The sequence below is a fragment of the Schistocerca gregaria genome, chromosome 9 (genome assembly GCF_023897955.1).
Source record: "Schistocerca gregaria isolate iqSchGreg1 chromosome 9, iqSchGreg1.2, whole genome shotgun sequence".
Taxonomy (NCBI): domain Eukaryota; kingdom Metazoa; phylum Arthropoda; class Insecta; order Orthoptera; family Acrididae; genus Schistocerca; species Schistocerca gregaria.
The window spans coordinates 250,145,007-250,166,381 of NC_064928.1; the positions used below are offsets into that span (position 1 = coordinate 250,145,007).

At 40.5% G+C, this 21,375-nt stretch overlaps 1 protein-coding gene across 9 annotated transcripts in view; it reads right to left on the reverse strand.

Moving 5' to 3' along the window:
* LOC126292068 (mitochondrial 2-oxodicarboxylate carrier-like) overlaps positions 1-21,375 on the reverse strand; it is a 108,244-nt gene that overhangs the window by 17,014 nt on the left and 69,855 nt on the right. For 8 of the 9 annotated variants that reach the window (XM_049985878.1, XM_049985876.1, XM_049985874.1 and 5 more), the window contains 2 exons: positions 8,360-8,479; positions 6,058-6,239 (listed from right to left, as the gene is read on the reverse strand). In XM_049985878.1, coding sequence (XP_049841835.1) covers positions 6,058-6,239; positions 8,360-8,479 — 302 coding nt within the window. Of the gene's footprint in view, positions 1-6,025; positions 6,240-8,359; positions 8,480-21,375 lie in introns of all 9 variants that reach the window. The other variant, XM_049985881.1, reaches the window with a different exon arrangement.

The following is a 21,375-nucleotide window of genomic DNA, read 5'->3' on the forward strand; positions in this document are numbered from 1 at the left end:
ATATTTGTTAATGGGCCTTGTATAATCCCTATGCATTGTTTCAGTACACACATTGGTACATCATCTAAGCCTTCTGACTTTTTATTTTTTAGCTTTTGAACAGTTTTATTGACTTCATTCTCTGTTGTTGGAAGTAACATCATTGTATCTAGTGCAACAATTTTTGCAGGTGTTATTTGTTTTGGGGAATTTTTGCTGTAACTTCTCTGCAATACTTGAAAAATGCTCGTTTACATAGTTTGCTAAGTGTTGTGAATCATTTATTATTACCTTATCCCCCTCCCTTAGCAGTATGTTATTCTGCGTTTGTTTGCCTCTCCCCGTTTCCTTTTTTATAACATCCCTGACTGCTTTGCTTTTATTCTCTGCATTATATATTATTTTGTCATTAAATGACTTTTTTGCAGCAATCAGCACCTTCCTATAAATCTTTTTGTATCTATGACAGAAATTTAAGAATTCTGGATCATTGTGAATCTTTTTCATGGAACTGAGGTGTTTAAGTGTTTGGGAGGACTTCTTAATACCTGCTGTTATCCATCTGTTTTTGTGAGATGTTGATACAGTCATGCATACTTTTGGAAATGCTGTTTCAAAGTTCAATTTAAACAATGTGGAGAATTTGGAGAATTTCATATTCACATTGGTTTCCTTATACACTTCATCCCAGCTTTGTTTTTCTAGTTCTTTTGAAAAATCTTTTATTTTGATTTCTGATAGATGTCGTTTATAGGCTTGTAGTTTAGGGAATGATTCGATGCCTGATTTTACTGTTGTTATTTGACAGAGATGGTCTGATAGTCCGAGATCTTTTACAGCTACATCACATTTTTCCCTGTCTATATTTGTGGCCACATGGTCAATTACTGATGCAGTCATTGTAGTAACCCTTGTTGCACTATTGACCAATAGGGACATGCCAAAACTTTGAAGGATATTTATGAAGGTGCTGCTGGATTCATTTATGATATTAGTGTTGATGTTTATGTCCCCACACAGAATTATGTTGACCTTTGTACTTGAGACTTTATCTAGAACTTCTGTTAATTTATTGAAAAAAGTGTCCACACTACCACTGGGAGATCTATACACACACAAAATGATTAATTTCTTGGTGATATCGAGCCCTGATAATTCAATAGCTGATATTTCAATGTGTTTGTCTTCACTTACTGTACTGATGTCATGTCTAGATTTGAACTGTGTTCCTTTTCTGATATAAATGCATGATCCTCCACCCCTTGAAGTAGTTCTGCAGTAAGAGTTTGCCCTTTCATACAATGATAATACTACATGTTGGATTTCTGTGTCTCTACACCAGTGCTCAGTAATACAAACTACTGTGCAGTTCAAAGATTGGAGCTCAACTTCTAATGCTTGTATTTTATTTTTTATTGATTGCATGTTTTGATGGAGGATTGTTAAGTCTGTGAAATGCCCCATGTTACTCTTTCCGATGGTTTTTTTTTCTTTGTGACATCTGGTATGTGTGATTTTTGAAGTGTTATAATCTGTCTTGTGACAGATGTTACACACACTTCTGATGAGGGCAAACTGTCTGTACATCTGAAACAATATAAAACTATTGAACTAGTTTAGATTCTTTTCATTACAGTCAAAAGGTATTGGACCTGAATGCTGTGGTGCAATTAGTTTTGCAGAAAACCCATTAGCTCAGGAGATAAGATCCTGTAAATCTGGAAGTCAAAAATTAAAACCTAGCCAGTTTCTTTGTAGCCATTTTTTGCAAATTCTGAGAAGGTATTAAGTTTCTCCTAAAATGTCATATTTTAATAGCTATTTGTTAAATAATTTAAATTTTGGACACCACTAATTCTTATACTGAGCCATATTTCTGAAATATGTCGCAAGCATTATAGCCCGAAATTTTCCAAGCACAATAGTGGTTTTACGTTTCCAATAGCTCGTATCTTAAGATAAATACCCTAAATTTGAACTGAAATTCAGGGAACACTGCAGATGAAGCCACACTGTCAACAAAGTAATGTCTTGTTTTCTAGAGAAATACCATTATACAAATTATTTTGTACTTGGAATGGGGTCATGTTACACGCATGGGAGAAGCAAGGTTACCCAAGAGACTCATGGGTTCAGCAGTAGAGGGTAGGAGGAGTCGAGTCAGGCCAAGGAGAAGGTACCTGGATTCGGTTAAGAATGATTTTGAAGTAATAGGTTTAACATCAGAAGAGGCACCAATGTTAGCACTGAATAGGGGATCATGGAGGAATTTTATAAGGGGGCTATGCTCCAGACTGAATGCTGAAAGGCATAATCAGTCTTAAATGATGATGATGATGATGATGATGATGAAATTATTAGTCTTAAAATTCAATTTGATTAACTTTATATTCTTCAATGTTTTTGTTTTATTATTGAAATTATCAGTTATATGTAATTAAACAAAACAAAAAGGTTGTTAATTCCTGCCAAGGGGCTTATCTATAAATAGTGGAAATTGAAAGCTGACAGGGCAATCAGACAGTGTTTCTGGTTGAATACAGTCTACACTATACATATTGCTGAACACTGTAGTAATGTGTGGCAGGTATGAATACTGTAATAGAATATGAGCATTCCATATTACAAAGAAAATAGCAGGCAAACTTTTATTGGGTTAGGAGGATTGTCAGGACATCACCATGGTAGGTGCTGTGAGTAAATAAACTGACTATAAGTTATAATTAATTCCAGTGGGTTTTTTCCATACCTGATGTACCACAAATGATGTAACTTTGGAATCTCAGTTCACAGCATTACCTGACCCCGAGTGAAACGATACAGAAAGGAATGGAAATGTCACAGTAAAAATTCTGTTACAAGTATCACTGCATACTACACACAGTATCATGAGAGCTTGCAGAATAGGGGAAGATTTAATCTGCTAAACAAAGTAAGGGAAGATGAGTCAAGCTAAGTGAGAGGTGAGAATGACAGAATGGCATTAACAATGGAAAGGCGAGGATGGAATAAAAATAATATCACGAAAAGGATAGATTACTAATCGACATATAGAGCAGACGTTTAGTCACAGACAGGCACAATGAAAAGACTGCAATACATTTTAGCTTTCAGCCAAAAGGCTGTCTTCTGAAGTAGAAAACAATACACATTCACAAAAGCACCACTCTGACATGCATGACCACTGTCTCTGGCTGCTGTTGCCAGACTGAGTTGTAACTGTGCCTGGTGGGAGTGTGGTGGAGGTTCAGAGGCAGCATGGGGCAAGTAGGGAGGGAGGGGGGATAGCAGAGTGGAGTGGGGGAAGGTGAAATGCTGCCTGTTGAAGCTTGCAGGGGCATGGTGGGGGCAGGATATAGCTGCTAGCTCCAGCCGGAGGTTGGGGGCAACAGAAAAGGGAGAAGTAGAGAAAGGGAAAAGGACTCGTGGATGCGGTGGTAAAACAGAAGGCTGTGTTGTGTTCGGGTGGTAGAGAGGAAGGGGAAAAGCTGGTGTCGGTAGGAAAGATCCAGATGGCGCCTACCATAAGAAAGAGTGCTGTAGCTATGTCAAAAATAAATCACAACATACAAGGCAAAGTACAGAAGTCACTGAATTGTGGGATACCATTAGAAATACAACGTTGGAAGGAACACGGACAGAAAACATAGAAGTGAAAAGAACAAGGGATAAGAAAGTGTGGATGACTGGAAATATATTGGGATAAAATGGATGTGTTGGAAACTGAAAACTGACAGTTTGGGAGGAGGGACGAGACAGTAGAGAAAACTGATCTATGACCAAAGAAAGTCAACTGGCCAGGCTAGAGAGGAATAGGTGGGGACACCAATGAGAAGAATTGGAAAACAAAGGCAAGCTGGAAGAAATGCACAAACAGTGAATCTTTAATGAATAGAGAAGTATTGAAAACAAGCAAACAAGAGCTCTTAAATTTGTGAACAAGACAGTATGTACAGAAGAGAAGTAAGTTTGGATGGATTATGTGAAAAAATCATACGGTGCACAGGCAGATAACAGAAACTGGTGTTGGAAGGTGAAGAGAGGAAGATGGGAACTGGAGAAAACAAGTCAAGAGCTCCGGGAAAAGAAAGCATGGGCTGTGACAGAATACCATCTGAGGCAATGAAATGCATGGATCTAAACTCAGTAGCCAGATTCACTGATGTGGTAAGCAGAATTTGTTGACATGAATCAGGCTCCAAGATCTACTTAAGATTACGATGGCTGTAATGAAAGTCCTTTTGAGGAGGATCGAAAGAAAACTGAAGAAAATACTGTGGAAGATCAGTACAGGTTAAGAAAGGGTAAAGGAAAAGGAGATGCTGTAGGCTCCCTGACAGTGATTGGAGAAAGAATGATAGAAATGAACACAGAGGTGTGTAATTGTTTTATTGACCGGAAGAAGGCATTCAATAGAGTCAACCAGTGACACAGCTGAGAATTTTAAAGACAATGGTACAGACAAGAAAGACTAGAAAATTAATAAAGCAGATGTACACAAAACAGAAAGTGACAGAAGAGGGAAAGAGACAGAAGAGGTGAGCACTGGAAGGGACCCAAGGCGCAGGAATGCTGCTACACAATATGTCGAAGCACCAATGTTACTCACAATCAGACAAATTGAAGCACGTTCCTTGTGGAGTAACATTGGTACTCTGACACACCGTGGAACAAAACACCCTGCTATTCCATATAGTAAAACACCTTGCTACTCTGCTGAGCCCTGTAGTAGGCCCATGTGAGCACCGCATTAAGAATCTGGCAGATTTCTTACATCAATTAGATGAAATGTGTTTGACTGACTAAAATTATAGTAAGTTTTGATGTGGTTTCTCTCTTCATTCGTGTTCATCTATCTGATTTGTTATGGCTGATTGAGGTTAGGTTTGGTGCTGCATTAATGAACCTATTTTGACACATATTGACTCCCACTTACTGTTTATTCAATGACCAGTTCTACAAGCATACAGACGGAGTTGTGATTGGAAACTTGTTATCACCTATTATCAACAATTTGTTTATAGAGGATTATAAACATCCTATGGAATGCAGTAAACAAATGAGGATACATTCCAATGCTATCTTCCATGGATACAGCAGGCAGTAAACATCTCTTAGTGTTACTGCTGTTAACCAAATTCACAGTCTGATTAAATGAAGCACATACATTAGTTGTAATGGAACCAGTATGTGTTTTGGTAAGTTTGTGAAATGCTTTTACATTACAGTATAAAGAAATTAGGCAGGTGGCTACTCACCATATGGATCACACATCAAGGCAGCAGCTCGGAATGGAATGGCAGTCATGTGTGCACCAGAGGTGCTTGTTTATGTGAAGGAATGTGCCTGCTTTTCCTTTTCTGATGAAAGCTAATGTGTAACTGTCTTTTCGTTGTGCCTGTCTGCAACGCAACATGTCATCTTTATGGTGAGTAGTAATCTATCTTTTACTTATACTGTTGATAACCCAATCTGGAGTTTCCATCGTTTAATTTGGCATTACAGTTTCAGTTTTGCTCTTACCAGCATAATGGAAGCCTATTATCCTACACAGAAAAAGGCACACATGATCTTCTGTTGTGATCTGACAAATAGAAGGTAGTAGGTTACATCAGAACCTCTGCCCTTTCACAGTAACATAACAATATGTTCTCATTTGTTTACAACATCCCGTAGATTGCTCATAATAGCAAAGAGATTGCAGTAGAAGATATGTTTTCCACAGTAGTGAAGGTGAGCAAATACTCATAGCTCTTACAGTAGGCATTTCAGAGCCCATTTTTACTGGACTTTTCTCCTGTTTTGATCCATACTACCTCCTCTCAAAACATGGAATACTTTTTTGAACATTTTGTATATGCATCCCTACACTTATACAACATTCAAGAAACACATTACCTCAGGCATTAATCTATTTGGAGTTTCTTTGTGAAGGAGATCATACATGTTGGATGCATGAAACATTGCACATGGGGAACCTTCCTCAAACTTACGTCCAGCTTTAGGGAAAATATAGCCTCAAAACTGCTCAACAATTCATACTTACTCTGAATAAATAATATAGTTTGTAAGACAAACCTCTCTTCTCTGTAAATGGTTGCCACAGTAGTAAGGGGGGACCGGTATTTTCTGACACCGGGTTCTGGCTGAGGGCCCTGTATTCGAGTCTTTGCAACATCAAATGGATTACTGGCTATGGATGCCAGCGTACCAGCTGCAAAGCCAATGCCCATTATGTGGAACAGGTACAGCGTTTCATCCTGCAGCAGAGAGTAACTTACATCAAATACATACATCGAGTATCCTGAATAAGGATGTTTTCATTATAATGTGTTTTTCACATGTCACATGTCCATTAAATAGTAATTATAATGTAGTTATTGTGTATCAGGGATGTTCTACGAGTGTTTAGACTGTAAAAGGAAACAAGATTTAAAATAAAATGTTTATTTTATGCTCAGTTTCAGTGTTTCCCATGTGATGCTCTTATATGCACACAAGTCTGCCAAAATTCCACCATCCTTCTCATTGGGTATGAGGAGCTCTTTCTAAAATGTCCTTGGTTTTGTGCAAACTACAGTATTTTGTTGCCATAGTAGCTGTTTCAGCTGTAACTATAGTTATTCTGCAGCTCCCTCTTTCACATGAATTTACTCTAAAAAGGTTTGGTGAACTCTGTTGTTTAAAACCATCATGTAGAACCTTTAGTAGAGATATATTGTATTGAATTGTCACGTTCTGGTGCTCTATGTTCTGCACTGACACAGCTCTCATCTTGTAAAAGAAGGTGATGTAACAACAGAGGGAGGTCCAGGTAACAATTTGGACCACAAGCCTGATTAGACAACAGAGGATGACATCAAGCACAACGCTGAGTGATATGATAAACAATGGATGAGGCATTCTTTGAAATTTGTTAATGCAGAGCTTGGAAAATCACTCAGGGAAGAGGGATGTTTACACACGGGTGTGGCCATTGCAGCACCCAACACTCAGTTGCATTGTACGTGTGTCAGTTTATGGGGGGTGTTAAAAAAGAAAAAGTACAAAACAAAACTGTGGGTATAATTGAAGCCTTTATTCAAAAGTAATCTACAGAGGCCCGAACACAACTATCACACACTGTTTCAACAGCTGAAGGATTCCTTGTAACCAGAATTTCTGTGGCTGTGATGGGAACCAGTCCTCCACTGTGTCCTTCAGTTCACTTCTCATCGAGTTGTTCACCTTGTCGATGAGTTTGGCCGTGATTACCGCGTCTGCCTGGCCTGTCACTCAAACACTCCTGACCTTCACGAAAATGGCCAATAAAGATTATCACTGACTTGTCAGACACACAGTCTCCTGCACATATGACATCCTGCGATGAATATCGGCTGGTTTAACCCCTTTTGCAGTGATAAATCTGATATTGCACACTGCTCCTCAATCGCTGAATTTTGCAATGTGAACACCACAATGTCCTCACACGCACTGCCACATCAGATGGACCAGATGGACAGAATACAACTGCCTGCTTCTCACCAAAGTCACGAGCCTGTGTGCATGTGCACAACCACAGCGGGCACTACATTTGTCCCCCTAGATGTCTCACTACATTTTCCCAAAGAGGCATATGCAAATTTCGACTGGTTTGGTTGTTGTAATGTTTCATACCATTTTATTTGAGCACTACTTAATCCCCCACCACCACCACCCTTCTTCCAGGGTTTACCATATCTCTCAAAGAGTGGCACACTCCAAACACATTAGTTCACAGCATTCTCAGCAATGTGCCTGATGTCTAATTGAGGTTACAGTCCAAAATGTTACCTGCACCTGCTACTATTATTACATGTGCTTCTTTTCCAAGATGAGAACTTTATCAGTATAGATCACAGAACACCAGGACTGCAAGGATTCAGTACAGTTGACCTCTACTAAAGCTAGCAACAGCTGCTAGTTCTAAATAGTGGTTTTAACAAGTTACGACACATTTACATAGTCCTATTTCTCAAGCCTTACCCCCTGGCAGAATAATACTGACAGTTGCTTGACACGAACATCATGGCAATTTGGATGTGGTTGTTGTCAGCTTAGGATTCTTGATGATAGTCTTGTCCCAAATTCCAATAGAATAAAAATAATCTATATAAAGTGTAAAGGTGTTTTTACAAATGGATCATTATCAAGAATATGAAAGCTGCATAGTGCTGAGCATCTAAAATGTTAGCTACAATTTTATGTAGACTGTATAAATATTTTTCACCACATTCACACCATATATGTGCTCAGATTTTCAGTTTATTAACTATATTAACTTTTAATGAATTGTTTGGAAATTTATACAAATATTTTCATACACATAGGGTTTCTGAGAATGTGGAAACACAGAACTTACAGAAAATGGTCGAAGACGGCTCTTGAGCGACTTATAGACACCGAAATACACCATATTGAAAATCCCATGACTAATTATTGTAGCAGACATTCCCCTGTTGAGGCCTTCCACACCATAGCCCTGCAAAGAATGTGAGAGAGCTTAATGAATATTTATAACACAAAAATGATCAATTATTGATACAATTATTACATTGGATACATAAAAATCTACTCACCAAGCAGTGGCAGAACACACACATAAAGACTGTTGTGATTGGCAAGCTTTCGGAGCCAGTGGCTCCTTCTTCGGGCTGAAGAAGGGGAAGGAATAAGGATGAAGGAAAAGGACTGGAAAGGTCTAGGAAAAAGGCAAGATTTTGGGAAAGTCACCCAAAACTGTGGGCCAGGGGAGACTTACCGTACGAGATGAGAAGGAAAGACTGATTGTTGGGGACTGTATTGGATGAGATTTGAAAACCTGAGACCTTAAAGATGGAAGACAGGGTATTATGCAAGACAGAGATTACTACTAAAACATTGTGCACAAGTTTATAAGAGTGAGAAGCTAAGTGCATTGTACGTAACATTGGTGGGAGGGGGGTGGTGAAAAATAGACAGGAAAGACAATGAAAAACATTTGTGGTTATAATCATACTATGGCACGTTTTCCGACAGAAATGCGCAGGCCTTCGGGGGGGGGGGGGGGGGGGAAATTAGGTTTTCAGACAAAAGGTACAACTGGTTGTAAGCTATGGCACAAAATTGGCAACTACAGCAATAAATATATTGGATCTGGTGTTTATAAGATTAGCTGCCAGCATTGTGATAGATTTCACATCGCTCAGACAGGAAGAAATTTCCACTCGTTTTGGAGGACATACATATAGTCAAAATAAGGGTGCTTTCAGTACACATTTGGACAGAGCAAGACATTCAGTAGGATATATAGACAGTAATATGAAAGTGTTGCATAGGGCGCCAAAGGGACAGTTAAGAACCTGCTCGAAGAAATAGAGACTTATGTGTACAGAAAACAACAACTGGAATTGCTGCTGAATGAACAGAATGAGTTTAGCCTGAATACTCACTTTGATAAATTCAGAGACCTACTAGTTTGAATAGCATGGAGCACCCCAGCAGATTGGCGCGTGCCGGCCGCTGGCAACAAGGAGACAGGGCCTTCCTCCGTCAGCTCAGCCACAGGAAAGCAAAGAAGTCATGCAGAGAAGCCATGACATATTCGCCATTGATGCCACACTCTAATATAATATTGATTATAGATTTTCTATTTTTAATTAAGGAGTACTACTTTATTAATTGTATTATGATTAGGCTCACTGTTAACTGATCTCTTAGGATTGAAGATGTTGTGGTTTTTTATTTTTATACTTTTTATACTGGCATTCATAAAAGGTTGTATGTTACCTACCCAGGCTAAGGGCTGTATTGTATAGTATTTGTGCTTTTTATGGATTTCAAGTATGGGTCCAATTTCACATATAGTACATCAGCAAATGCTTTTAATGTCAGACACTCATTTAGCCAAAGGAACTGTTTTACTATGTGCTCTAGCAAAAGTGCCCTCTGCTGGCATTAGATTCTTGTATTAAATACCTGACTTACACTGCATTTATATTTACAACAGATCTTAAGATGGCAGTCAGCTGAAACCAGTAATAAAGTGTAAAGAAATCTGTATGAACAAGACAGACTTGTTCAAACTAGAGTGCCAAAAATAAAATGATTCCGGACTCATTTACAGACTTCATGTCTGTAATTGATAAAGATGTGAGAAATTAAAACGGAGAGAAGCAAAGAGCAGTTGCAATGAAGAAAAGCTGAGATGGAAGAGATTAACCTATTTTAAGGCCACGTGGGTGGCGAGAACCAAGGACATGTTGTAGTGCTAGTTCCAACCTGCAGAGTTCTGAGAAACTTGTGTCTGAGGGAAGAATCCAGATGGCATGCGTGGTGAAACAGGTGCTGATGTCAAGAATGTCATGTCACAGAGCATGCTTTGCAACAGGATATTGTGAGCTCCCAGTATATACCCTGTGCCTATGCCCATTCATCCTAATTGATAGTTTGATGGTAGTCATGCCGATATAGAAGGCCGAACAGTGTTTACATAACAACTAGTATATGATGTGTCATTTCATAGGTGGCTCTCCCTTTGAAAGTGTATGTTTTGCCAGTTACAGGGCTATTATAGGTGGTGATAGGAGGGTGCATAGAGCAAGTCTTGCAGTGGGGTGGTCACAGGGGTACGAGCCATAGGGTAGGGAGATGGGTGCAGAAGGAGCATAGGGTCTAACAAGAATATTGCAGAGATTGGGAGGACGATTGAAAACTATTCTAGGTTCAGACAGAATGGGTCTCATTTCAGGCCATGATTTTAGGAAACCGTGGCCCTGTTGAAGTAGCTGATTAACACATTCCAGACCAGGATAATACTGAATCACCAATGGTGTGCTCCAAAGCTGTTTTGTGGAGGGATCGGCAGTACCAGGAATGGATGCGACTGCCTGGGAAATCTGCTTTTTAGCTAGGCTGGTGGGGTAATTATGTGCAGTGAAGGCTGAGGTGAGAATGGTGGTATATTGCTGTAAAGAGTCTGCATCCGAGCAAATACATTACTGGCCATTAAAATTGCTACACCATGAAGATGATGTCCTAAAGACACGAAATTTAACTGACAGGAAGAAGATGCTGTGATATGCAAATGATAAGCTTATCAGGCACAGAGCACAACTTAATCATAGCTAACACTTGGTTTAAGAATCATGAAAGAAGGTTGTATACGTGGAAGAACCCTGAAGATACTAAAAGGTATCAGATAGATTATATAATGGTAAGACAGAGATTTAGGAACCAGGTTTTAAGTTGTAAGACATTTCCAGGGGCAGATGTGGACTCTGACCACAATCTATTGGTTATGACCTGTAGATTAAAACTGAAGAAACTGCAAAAATGTGGGAAATTAAGGAGATGGGACCTGGATAAACTGAAAGAACCAGAGGTTGTAGAGAGTTTCAGGGAGAGCATAAGGGAACAATTGACAGGAATGGAGGAAAGAAAAACAGTAGAAGAAGAATGGGGAGCTCTGAGGGATGTAGTAGTGAAGGCAGCAGAGGATAAAGTAGGTACAAAGACGAGGGCTGCTAGAAATCCTTGGGTAACAGAAGAAATATTGAATCTAATTGATGAAAGGAGAAAATATAAAAATGCAGTAAATGAAGCAGGCAAAAAGGAATACAAACGTCTTAAAAATGAGATCGACAGGAAGTGCAAAATGGCTAAACAGGGATGGCTAGAGGACAAATGTAAGGATGTAGAAGCTTATCTCACTAGGGGTAAGATAGATACTGCCTACAGGAAGATTAAAGAGACCTTTGGAGAGAAGAGAACCACGTGTATGAATATCAAGAGCTCAGATGGCAGCCCAGTTCTAAGCAAAGAAGGGAAGGCAGAAAGGTGGAAGGAGTATATAGAAGGTTTATACAAGGGCGATGTACTTGAGGACAATATTATGGAAATAGAAGAGGATGTAGATGAAGACGAAATGGGAGATACGATACTGCATGAAGAGTTTGACAGAGCACTGAAAGACCTGAGTCGAAACAAGGCCCCCGGAGTAGACAACATTCCATTAGAACTACTGACGGCCTTGGGAGAGCCAGTCATGACAAAACTCTACCAGCTGGTGAACAAGATGTATGAGACAGGCGAAATACCCTCAGACTTCAAGAAGAATATAATAATTCCAATCCCAAAGAAAGCAGGTGCTGACAGATGTGAAAATTACCGAACTATCAGTTTAATAAGCCACGGCTGCAAAATACTAACGCGAATTCTTTACAGATGAATGGAAAAACTGGTAGATGCAGACCTCGGGGAGGATCAGTTTGGATTCCGTCGAAATGTTGGAACACGTGAGGCAATACTGACCTTACGACTTATCTTAGAAGAAAGATTAAGAAAAGGCAAACCTACGTTTCTAGCATTTGTAGACTTAGAGAAAGCTTTTGACAATGTTGACTGGAATACTCTTTTTCAAATTCTAAAGGTGGCAGGGGTAAAATACAGGGAGCAAAAGGCTATTTATAATTTGTACAGAAACCAGATGGCAGTAATAAGAGTCGAGGGGCATGAAAGGGAAGCAGTGGTTGGGAAAGGAGTGAGACAGGGTTGTAGCCTCTCCCCGATGTTATTCAATCTGTATATTGAGCAAGCAGTAAAGGAAATAAAAGAAAAATTTGGAGTAGGTATTAAAATTCATGGAGACGAAGTAAAAACTTTGAGGTTCGCCGATGACATTGTAATTCTGTCAGAGACGGCAAAGGACTTGGAAGAGCAGTTGAACGGAATGGACAGTGTCTTGAAAGGAGGATATAAGATGAACATCAACAAAATCAAAACTAGGATAACGGTATGTAGTCAAATTAAATCGGGTGATGCTGAGGGAATTAGATTAGGAAATGAGACACTTAAAGTAGTAAAGGAGTTTTGCTATTTAGGAAGTAAAATAACTGATGATGGTCGAAGTAGAGAGGATATAAAATGTAGACTGGCAATGGCAAGGAAAGCGTTTCTGAAGAAGAGAAATTTGTTAACATCGAATATAGATTTATGTATCAGGAAGTCGTTTCTGAAAGTATTTGTTTGGAGTGTAGCCATGTATGGAAGTGAAACATGGACGATAACTAGTTTGGACAAGAAGAGAATAGAAGCTTTCGAAATGTGGTGCTACAGAAGAATACTGAAGATAAGGTGGATAGATCACGTAACTAATGAGGAGGTATTGAATAGGATTGGGGAGAAGAGAAGTTTGTGGCACAACTTGACTAGAAGAAGGGATCGGTTGGTAGGACATGTTTTGAGGCATCAAGGGATCACAAATTTAGCATTGGAGGGCAGCGTGGAGGGTAAAAATCGTAGAGGGAGACCGAGAGATGAGTACACTAAGCAGATTCAGAAGGATGTAGGTTGCAGTAGGTACTGGGAGATGAAGCAGCTTGCACAGGATAGAGTAGCATGGAGAGCTGCATCAAACCAGTCTCAGGACTGAAGACAACAACAACAACAACAAGCTTTTCAGAGCATTCACACAAGGTTGGCGCCAGTGGCGACACCTACAACTTGCTGACATGAGGAAAGTTTCCAACTGATTTCTCATACACAAATAGCAGTTGACCTGTGTAGCCTGGTGAAATGTTGTTGTGATGCCTCATGTAAGGAGGAGAAGCGTATACCATCACGTTTCCGACTTTGATAAAGGTTGGATTGTAGCCTATCACGATTGCGGTTTATCATATCGCGAGCGACATTGCTGGTCACGTTGGTCGAGATTCAATGACAGTTAGCAGAATATGGAATCAGTGGGTTCAGGAGGGTAATACAGAACGCCATGCTGAATCCCAAATGCCTCGTATTACTAGCAGTCGAGACGACAGGCATCTTATCCACATGGCTGTAACGGATTGTGCAGCCACGTCTCGATCCACGAGTCAACAGATGGGGACGTTTGCAAGACAACAACCATCTGCATAAACAGTTCGACGACATTTGCAGAAGCATGGACTATCAGCTCGGAGACCATGGGTGCACTTACCCTTGACGCTGCATCAGAGACAGGAGTGCCTGCGATGGTGTACTCAACGATAAACCTGGGTGCATGCATGGCAAAATGTCATTTTTTCGCATGAATCCAGGTTCTGTTTACAGCATCATGGTGGTCACATCCGTGTTTGGCAACATCGCGCTCAACGCACAATGGAAGCGTGTATTCGTCATCGCCATAATGGCGTATCACCTTGCCTGATGGTATGGGGTGCCATTGGTTACACATCTCGGTCACCTCTTGTCTGCATTGACGGCACTGGAACAGTGGACGTTACATTTCAGATGTGTTATGACCCGTCGCTCTACCCTTCATTTGATCCCTGCGAAACCCTACATTTCAGCAGGATAATGCACGACCGCATGTTGCAGGTCCTCTATGGGCTGTTCTGGATACAGAAAATGTTCGACTGCTGCCCTTTCCAGCACTTTCTCCAGATCTCTCACCAATTGAAAACGTCTGGTCAATGGTGGCCAAGCAACTGGCTCGTCACAATACGCCAGTCACTACTCTTGATGAACTGTGGTATCGTATTGAAGTTGCATGGGCAGCTGTACCTGTACACGCCATCCAAGCTGTGTTTGACTCAATGCCCAGGCATATCAAGGCCGTTATTATGGCCAGAGGTGGTTGTTCGGGGTACTGATTTTTCAAGATCTATGCACCCAAATAGTGTGAAAATGTGATCACATGTTAGTTCCAATATAATATATTTGTCCAATGAATACCAGTTTATCATCTGCATTTCTACTTGGTGTAGAAATTTTAATGGCCAGTTGTGTATGCTTGCCTCAGATGCCAAGGTTGTATGGGAGAGAATGTTCAACATGGAAAGGATGGCAACTGTGAAAATGTAAGTACTGTTGTTTGTTGGTAGGTTTAATGTGGACAGAAGTGTGTACCTGGCCTTCAGTGAGGACGAGATCAACAGATGTCATCAATGTATCTAAACCAAACCAGGGGCTGACGACTTATGGATCCCAGGGAAGCCCCTTCCAAGCGACCCATGAAAAGTCTGACATAGGAAGGAGCCATCTTGGTTTCCATGGCCGTACCTCTAATCTGTTTGTATGTCTGCCCGTCAAAGATAAAGTAGGTGTTCGTAAGTATAAATTTCATTAAGGGTGAGTAGGATGGATGTCATAGGTTTGGAATCAGTTGGGCACTGCCTGAGGAAATGTTCAGCAGCAGACAGACCATGTACATGGGGGATGTTGGTATAGAGGAAGGTGGCATCAGTGGTGACAAGCAAGGTGTGTGGAGGGTGCGGGACAGGCACGGATTTCAGACGATCTAGGAAATGGTTGGTATCTGATGTAGGAGGGAGTTTTTGTACTATGGGTGGCAGGTGTTGATCAATTAAGGCAGATATAGGTTTGGTGGGTGGCTTGAAGCCAGCAACTATAGGACGGCCAGGATGATTGGGTTTGTGGATCTTAGGAAAAAGGTAAAAGATGGAGATGTGTGGTTTGGGTGGGGTGAAAAGTTCTATGGATTGAGGTGTTAGCCCTTGTGAGAGGCCTGATGTTTTAAGGAGGGACTGCAGGTCAGTTTCATCACAGGGATGAGATCTTGATGGCAGACGTTCTATGTAGAGTTGTCACACAGCTGGGGTAAATCTTCACTAACATACCCCTTTCGGTTAAGTACCACAGTGGTAGATCCTCTGATTGCTGGGAGGATAATGATGGAGTCATCAGCTTTTAGGGAACATAGACCCTGGAGTTCTGCAGAGGACAACCCTAATCATCCTGGCCCTCTTACAGTTGCTGGCTTCAAACGACCCACCAAACGTATATCTGCCTTAGTCAATCAACACCTGCAACCCATAATACAAAAACTCTCCTCCTACATCAGATACCAACGATTTCCTAGATTGTCTAAAATCCGTACCCATCCCATTCCCACCTTGCATGTCACAATTGATGCCACTTCTGTCTATACCAACATCCCCCACATACATAGTCTGTCTGCTCTTGAACATTTCCTAAGTCAGTGCCCACATGATTCTCAACTTTTGACATCCTTGCTACTCACCTTAATCAACTTTGCACTTACCAACAAATACTTCAGCTGTTAGGGGCAGGCATACGAACAGATCAGGGATATGGCCATGGGAATCAGGATGGCTCCTCCCTATGCCAACCTTTTCATGGGTCGCTTGGAAGGGGCTTTCCTGGGATCCATGTCGTTATCCCCTGGTTTGAGATAGATACATTGATGACATCTTTACCATATGGACTCATGGTGCGGCTCACCTGCTAGAATTCCTGGAATCCCTGAATACCTTCTCCCAATTAAGTTTCACATGGTCGTATTCCAAATCCCATGCCACTTTCCTTTATGGTGTCACCGCCAGACACCACACTTCCTAGGTTGTAGCCTTTAAATCGGTTGCAGTCCGGTAGTATATGTCGGCCCCGCGTGTCGCCACTGTCAATGATTGCAGATCGAGCGCTGCCACACGGCAGGTCTAGAGAGACTTCCTAGCACTCGCCCCAGTTGTACAGCCGACTTTGCTAGCGATGGTTCACTGCCTACTTACGTTCTCATTTGCCGAGACTATAGTTTAGCATAGCCTTCAGCTACTTCATTTGCTATGACCTAGCAAGGCACCATTATCAGTTACTATTGATATTGTGAATCATGTACCGTCAAGACCGATGTTCATCATTAATGGTTAAAATTAAGTATTACACCAGCTACGTCTGTTTTTCTAAATTATAATTTCCTTGTCATGTTCCAGACATCACGCCAGCCTGCGTGAGCTAAAACGCGTGCATTTCGGCCTCCTTTAGTAAAACGCTGGTGGCTCTCTTGCCAACCACAACATCCTTGATGTTAATCTCATCCTCACAAGGCCAACTACCAGCTTCCTTCCACATTAAACCTACCAATAAACAACAGCACTTACATTTTGACAGTTGCCATCCTTCCCATGTCAAACGTTACTTCCCACACAGCCTTGACATCCGAGGCAAACATATTTGCTCGGATGCTGACTCTTTACAGCAATATACCACCATTCTCACCTCAGCCTTCACTGCACATAATTACCCCACCAGCCTAGTTAAAAAAGCAGATTTCCTGTCACATCCAATCCTGGTACTGCCGATCCCTCCACAAAACAGCTTTGGAGCACACCATTGGTGATTCAGTATTATCCTGGTCTGGAATGTGTTAATAAGCTACTTCAACAGGGCTATGATTTCCTAAAATCATGACCTGAAATGAGACCCATTCTGTCTGAACCTAGAATAGTTTTCCATTGCCCTCCCAATCTCTGCAATATTCTTGTTAGACCCTATGCTCCTTCTCCACCCATCTCCCTACCCTATGGCTCGTACCCCTGTGATCACCCTGCTGCAAGACTTGCCCTATGCAACCTCTTATCACCACCTATAATAGCCCTGTAACTGGCAAAACGTACACTTTCAAAGGAAGAGCCACCTACCAAATGACACGTCATATACCAGTTGTTATGTAAACACTGTTCGGCCTTCTATATCGGCATGACTACCATCAAACTATCAATTATTATGATTGGGCTTAGGCACAGGGTATATACTGGGAACTCACAATATCCTGTTGCAAAACATGCTCTATGACATGACATTCTTGACATCAGCACCTGTTTCACCACGCGTGTCATCTGGATTCTTCTCTCAGACACAAGTTTCTCAGAACTCTGCAGGTTGGAACTAGCACTACAACATGTCCTTGGTTCTCGCCACCCACGTGGCCTTAATATAGGTTAATCTCTTCCATTTCAGGTTTTCTTCACTGTAACTATTCATTGCTTCACTCCGTTTTAATTTCCTACATCTTTCATTGTCTTTCCTGTCCATTTTACACTGTCCCCTCCCACTTGTGTTACGTACAAGGCACTCAGCTACTCACTCTCATTAACTCATGCACAATGTTTTAGTAGTAATCTGTGTCTTGGATATTACCCTGTCATCCATCTTTAAGGTCTCAGGTTTTCAAATCTCATCCAATACAGTCCCCAACAATCAGTGTTTCCTTCTCATCTCGTACGGTAAGTCTCCCCTGATCTGCAGTTCTGGGTGACTTTCCCAAAATCTTGCCTTTTTCCTAGACCTCTCCAGTCCTTTTTTCCTTCATCCTTCTTCCTTCCCTTTCAACCCTTCTACCTGAAGGAGGAGCCACTGATTCCGAAAACTTGCTAATCACAAGAGTTTTTTTATGTGTGTGTTCTGCCACTGCTTAACGAATATTTAAACACTCAAAATATTGTGTTTACAGTATAATGATTCTCTCAAACATAACAGGTTTTCAAGTTATTTAGTATTCTGTCAACACACATCAATATCTCACTTCACTCCTAAAACAATACTTTTCTAATTAGACAATGGAAATTTGAGGATGGAATAATGAAAATGTTATGAAAATAATAGATTGCTACTCCATATACTGGAAATGTTGAGTCAAAGGCAGGCACAACAAAATGACTGCTAAACAAGAAAGTTTTCAGCCAATGGCCAAAAAGCCTACTTCTAAATTGACACACACACACACACACACACACACACACACACACACACACACACGATCCCTGTCTCTGATTGCCAAGGCACAACTGTGGGCAACTAATTACAATTCTAATTAGAAAGTAGAAGAGCCAATGAAAATTTTGTGTGTTAATATCTGCACTTCTAGCACATTGTTGTTGTTCTGATCTTTAGTCTGAAGACTGGTTTGATGCAGCTCTCCATGCTATTTCATCCTGTGCAAGCCTCATCATCTCCGCTTAACTACTGCAACATACATCCTTCTGAACCTACTTACACTATTCATTTCTTGGTCTCCTCCTACGATCCCCCCTCCCCTTTCCCTCTAATAGTAAGTTGGTGATCCCTTCACGTTTCAGAATGTGTCCTATCAACCAACCTCTTATTCTAGTCAGGTCATGGCACAATGTTTTATTTTTTATCCAATCCTATCTAGTACCTCCTCAACATCTACGCAATCTACCCACCTAATCTTCAGCATTCTTCTGTAGCATCACAACTCAATAGCTTCTCTTGTCTAAACTGTTTATCATCCATGTTTCATTTCCGTCAATGGCTACACTCCTAGCAAATACTTTCAGAAAAGGCATCCTAACACTTAAATCTATTTTCAATGTTAACAAATTTCTCTTCTTAAGAAATGCTTTTCTTGTCATTGCCAGTCTATATTTTATATCCTCTCTACTTCACCTACCATCACTTATTACTCGGCCCAAATAGCAAAACTCATCTACTACTTTAAGTGTCTTATTTCCTTATCTAATTCCCTCGGTATCACCCAATTTAATTTCACTAAATTCCATTATCCTTGTTTTACTTTTGTTGGTGTTCATATTATAGCCACCTTTCAAGATACTATCCATTCCATTCAAGTCCTTTGCTATCTGTTGCAGAATTACAATGTCACCAGCAAACCTCAAAGTTTTTACTTCTTTTCTTAGTTGAAAACTGGAAGTGTAAAAAGTTCAAAGTGCCAAATCTCTCATTTGCCAGGACATTCAGAAAACAGTGTATATCTTCTTGCACATAAATGATTTGTACAAAAAAATAAAAAAATAAATAAAAAGTAATCGGGCAGGAAGGTTAGAAAATTAAAAAGGGAAATGGATAGGTTAAAGTTAGATATAGTGAGAATTAGTGAAGTTCGGTGGCAGGAGGAACGAGACTTCTTGTCAGGTAAATACAGGGTTATAAATACAAAATCAAATAGGGGTAATGCAGGAGTAGGTTTAATAACAAATAGGAAAATAGGAATGCGGGTAAGCTATTACAAACAGCATGGTGGACGCATTATTGTGGCCAAGATAGATACGAAGCCCACACCTACTACAGTAGTACAAGTTTATATGCCAACTGGCTCTGCAGATGATGAAGAAATTGATGAAATGTATGATGAGATAAAAGAAATTATTCAGGTAGTGAAGGGGGATGAAAATTTAATAGTCATGGGTGACTGGAACCCGATGGTAGGAAAAGGAAAAAAACAAAACGTAGTAGGTGAATATGGATTGGGGCTAAGAAATGAAAAAGTAAGTCGCCTGGTAGAATTTTGCACCGAGCATAACGTAATCATAGCTAACACTTGGTTCAAGAATCATAAAAGAAGGTTGTATACGTGGAAGAAGAATGGAGATACTAAAAGGTTTCAGATAGATTATATAATGGTAAGACAGAAATTCACAAACCACGTTTTAAATTGTAAGGCATTTCCAGGGGCAGATGTGGACTCTGACCACAATCTATTGTTTATGAACTGTAGATTAAACCTGAATAAACTGCAAAAAGGTGGGGATTTGAGGAGATGGGACCTGGATAAAATGACTAAACCAGAGGTTGTACAGAGTTTCAGGGAGAGCACGAGGGAACGAACGACAAGAATGGGGGAAAGAAATACAGTAGAAGAAGAATGGGTAGCTTTGAGAGGTGAAATAGTGAAGGTAGCAGAGGATCAAGTAGTTAAAAAGACGAGGGCTAATAGAAATCATTGGGTAACAGAAGAAATATTGAATTTAATTGATGAAAGGAGAAAATATAAAAACGCAGTAAATGAAGCAGGCAAAAAGGAATACAAACGTCTCAAAAATGAGATCGACAGGAAGTGCAAAATGGCTAAGCAGGGATGGCTAGAGGACGAATGTAAGGATGTAGAGGCTTATCTCATTAGGGCTAAGATAGATACTGCCTACAGGAAAATTAAAGGGCCTTTGGAGAAAAGAGAACCACTTGTATGAATATCAAGAGCTCAGATGGAAACCCAGTTCTAAGCAAAGAAGGGGAAGCAGAAAGGTGGAGGCAGTATATAGAGGGTCTATACAAGGGTGATGTACTTGAGGACAATATTATGGAAATGGAAGGGGATGCAGATGAAGATGAAATGGGAGATATGATACTGTGTGAAAAGTTTGACAGACCTAAGCCAGAACAAGGCCCTGGAAGTAGACAACATTCCATTAGAACTACTGACGGCCTTGGGAGAGCCAGCCCTGACAAAACTCTACCATCAGGTGAGCAAGATGTATGAGACAGGCGAAATACTCTCACACTTCAAGAAGAATATAATAATTCCAGTTCCAAAGAAAGCAGGTGTTGACAGGTGTGAAAATTACCGAACTATCAGTTTAATAAGCCACGGCTGCAAAATACTAACACAAATTCTTTACAGACAAATGGAAAAACTGGTAGAAGCCGACCTCGGGGAAGATCAGTTTGGATTCCATAGAAATGTTGGAACATGTGAGGCAATACTGACCCTACGGCCTATCTTAGAAAACAGACTAAGGAAAGGCAAACCTACGTTTCTAGCATTTGTAGACTTAGAGAATGCTTTTGACAATGTTGACTGGAATACTCTCAAATTCTGAAGGTGGCAGGGGTAAAATGCAG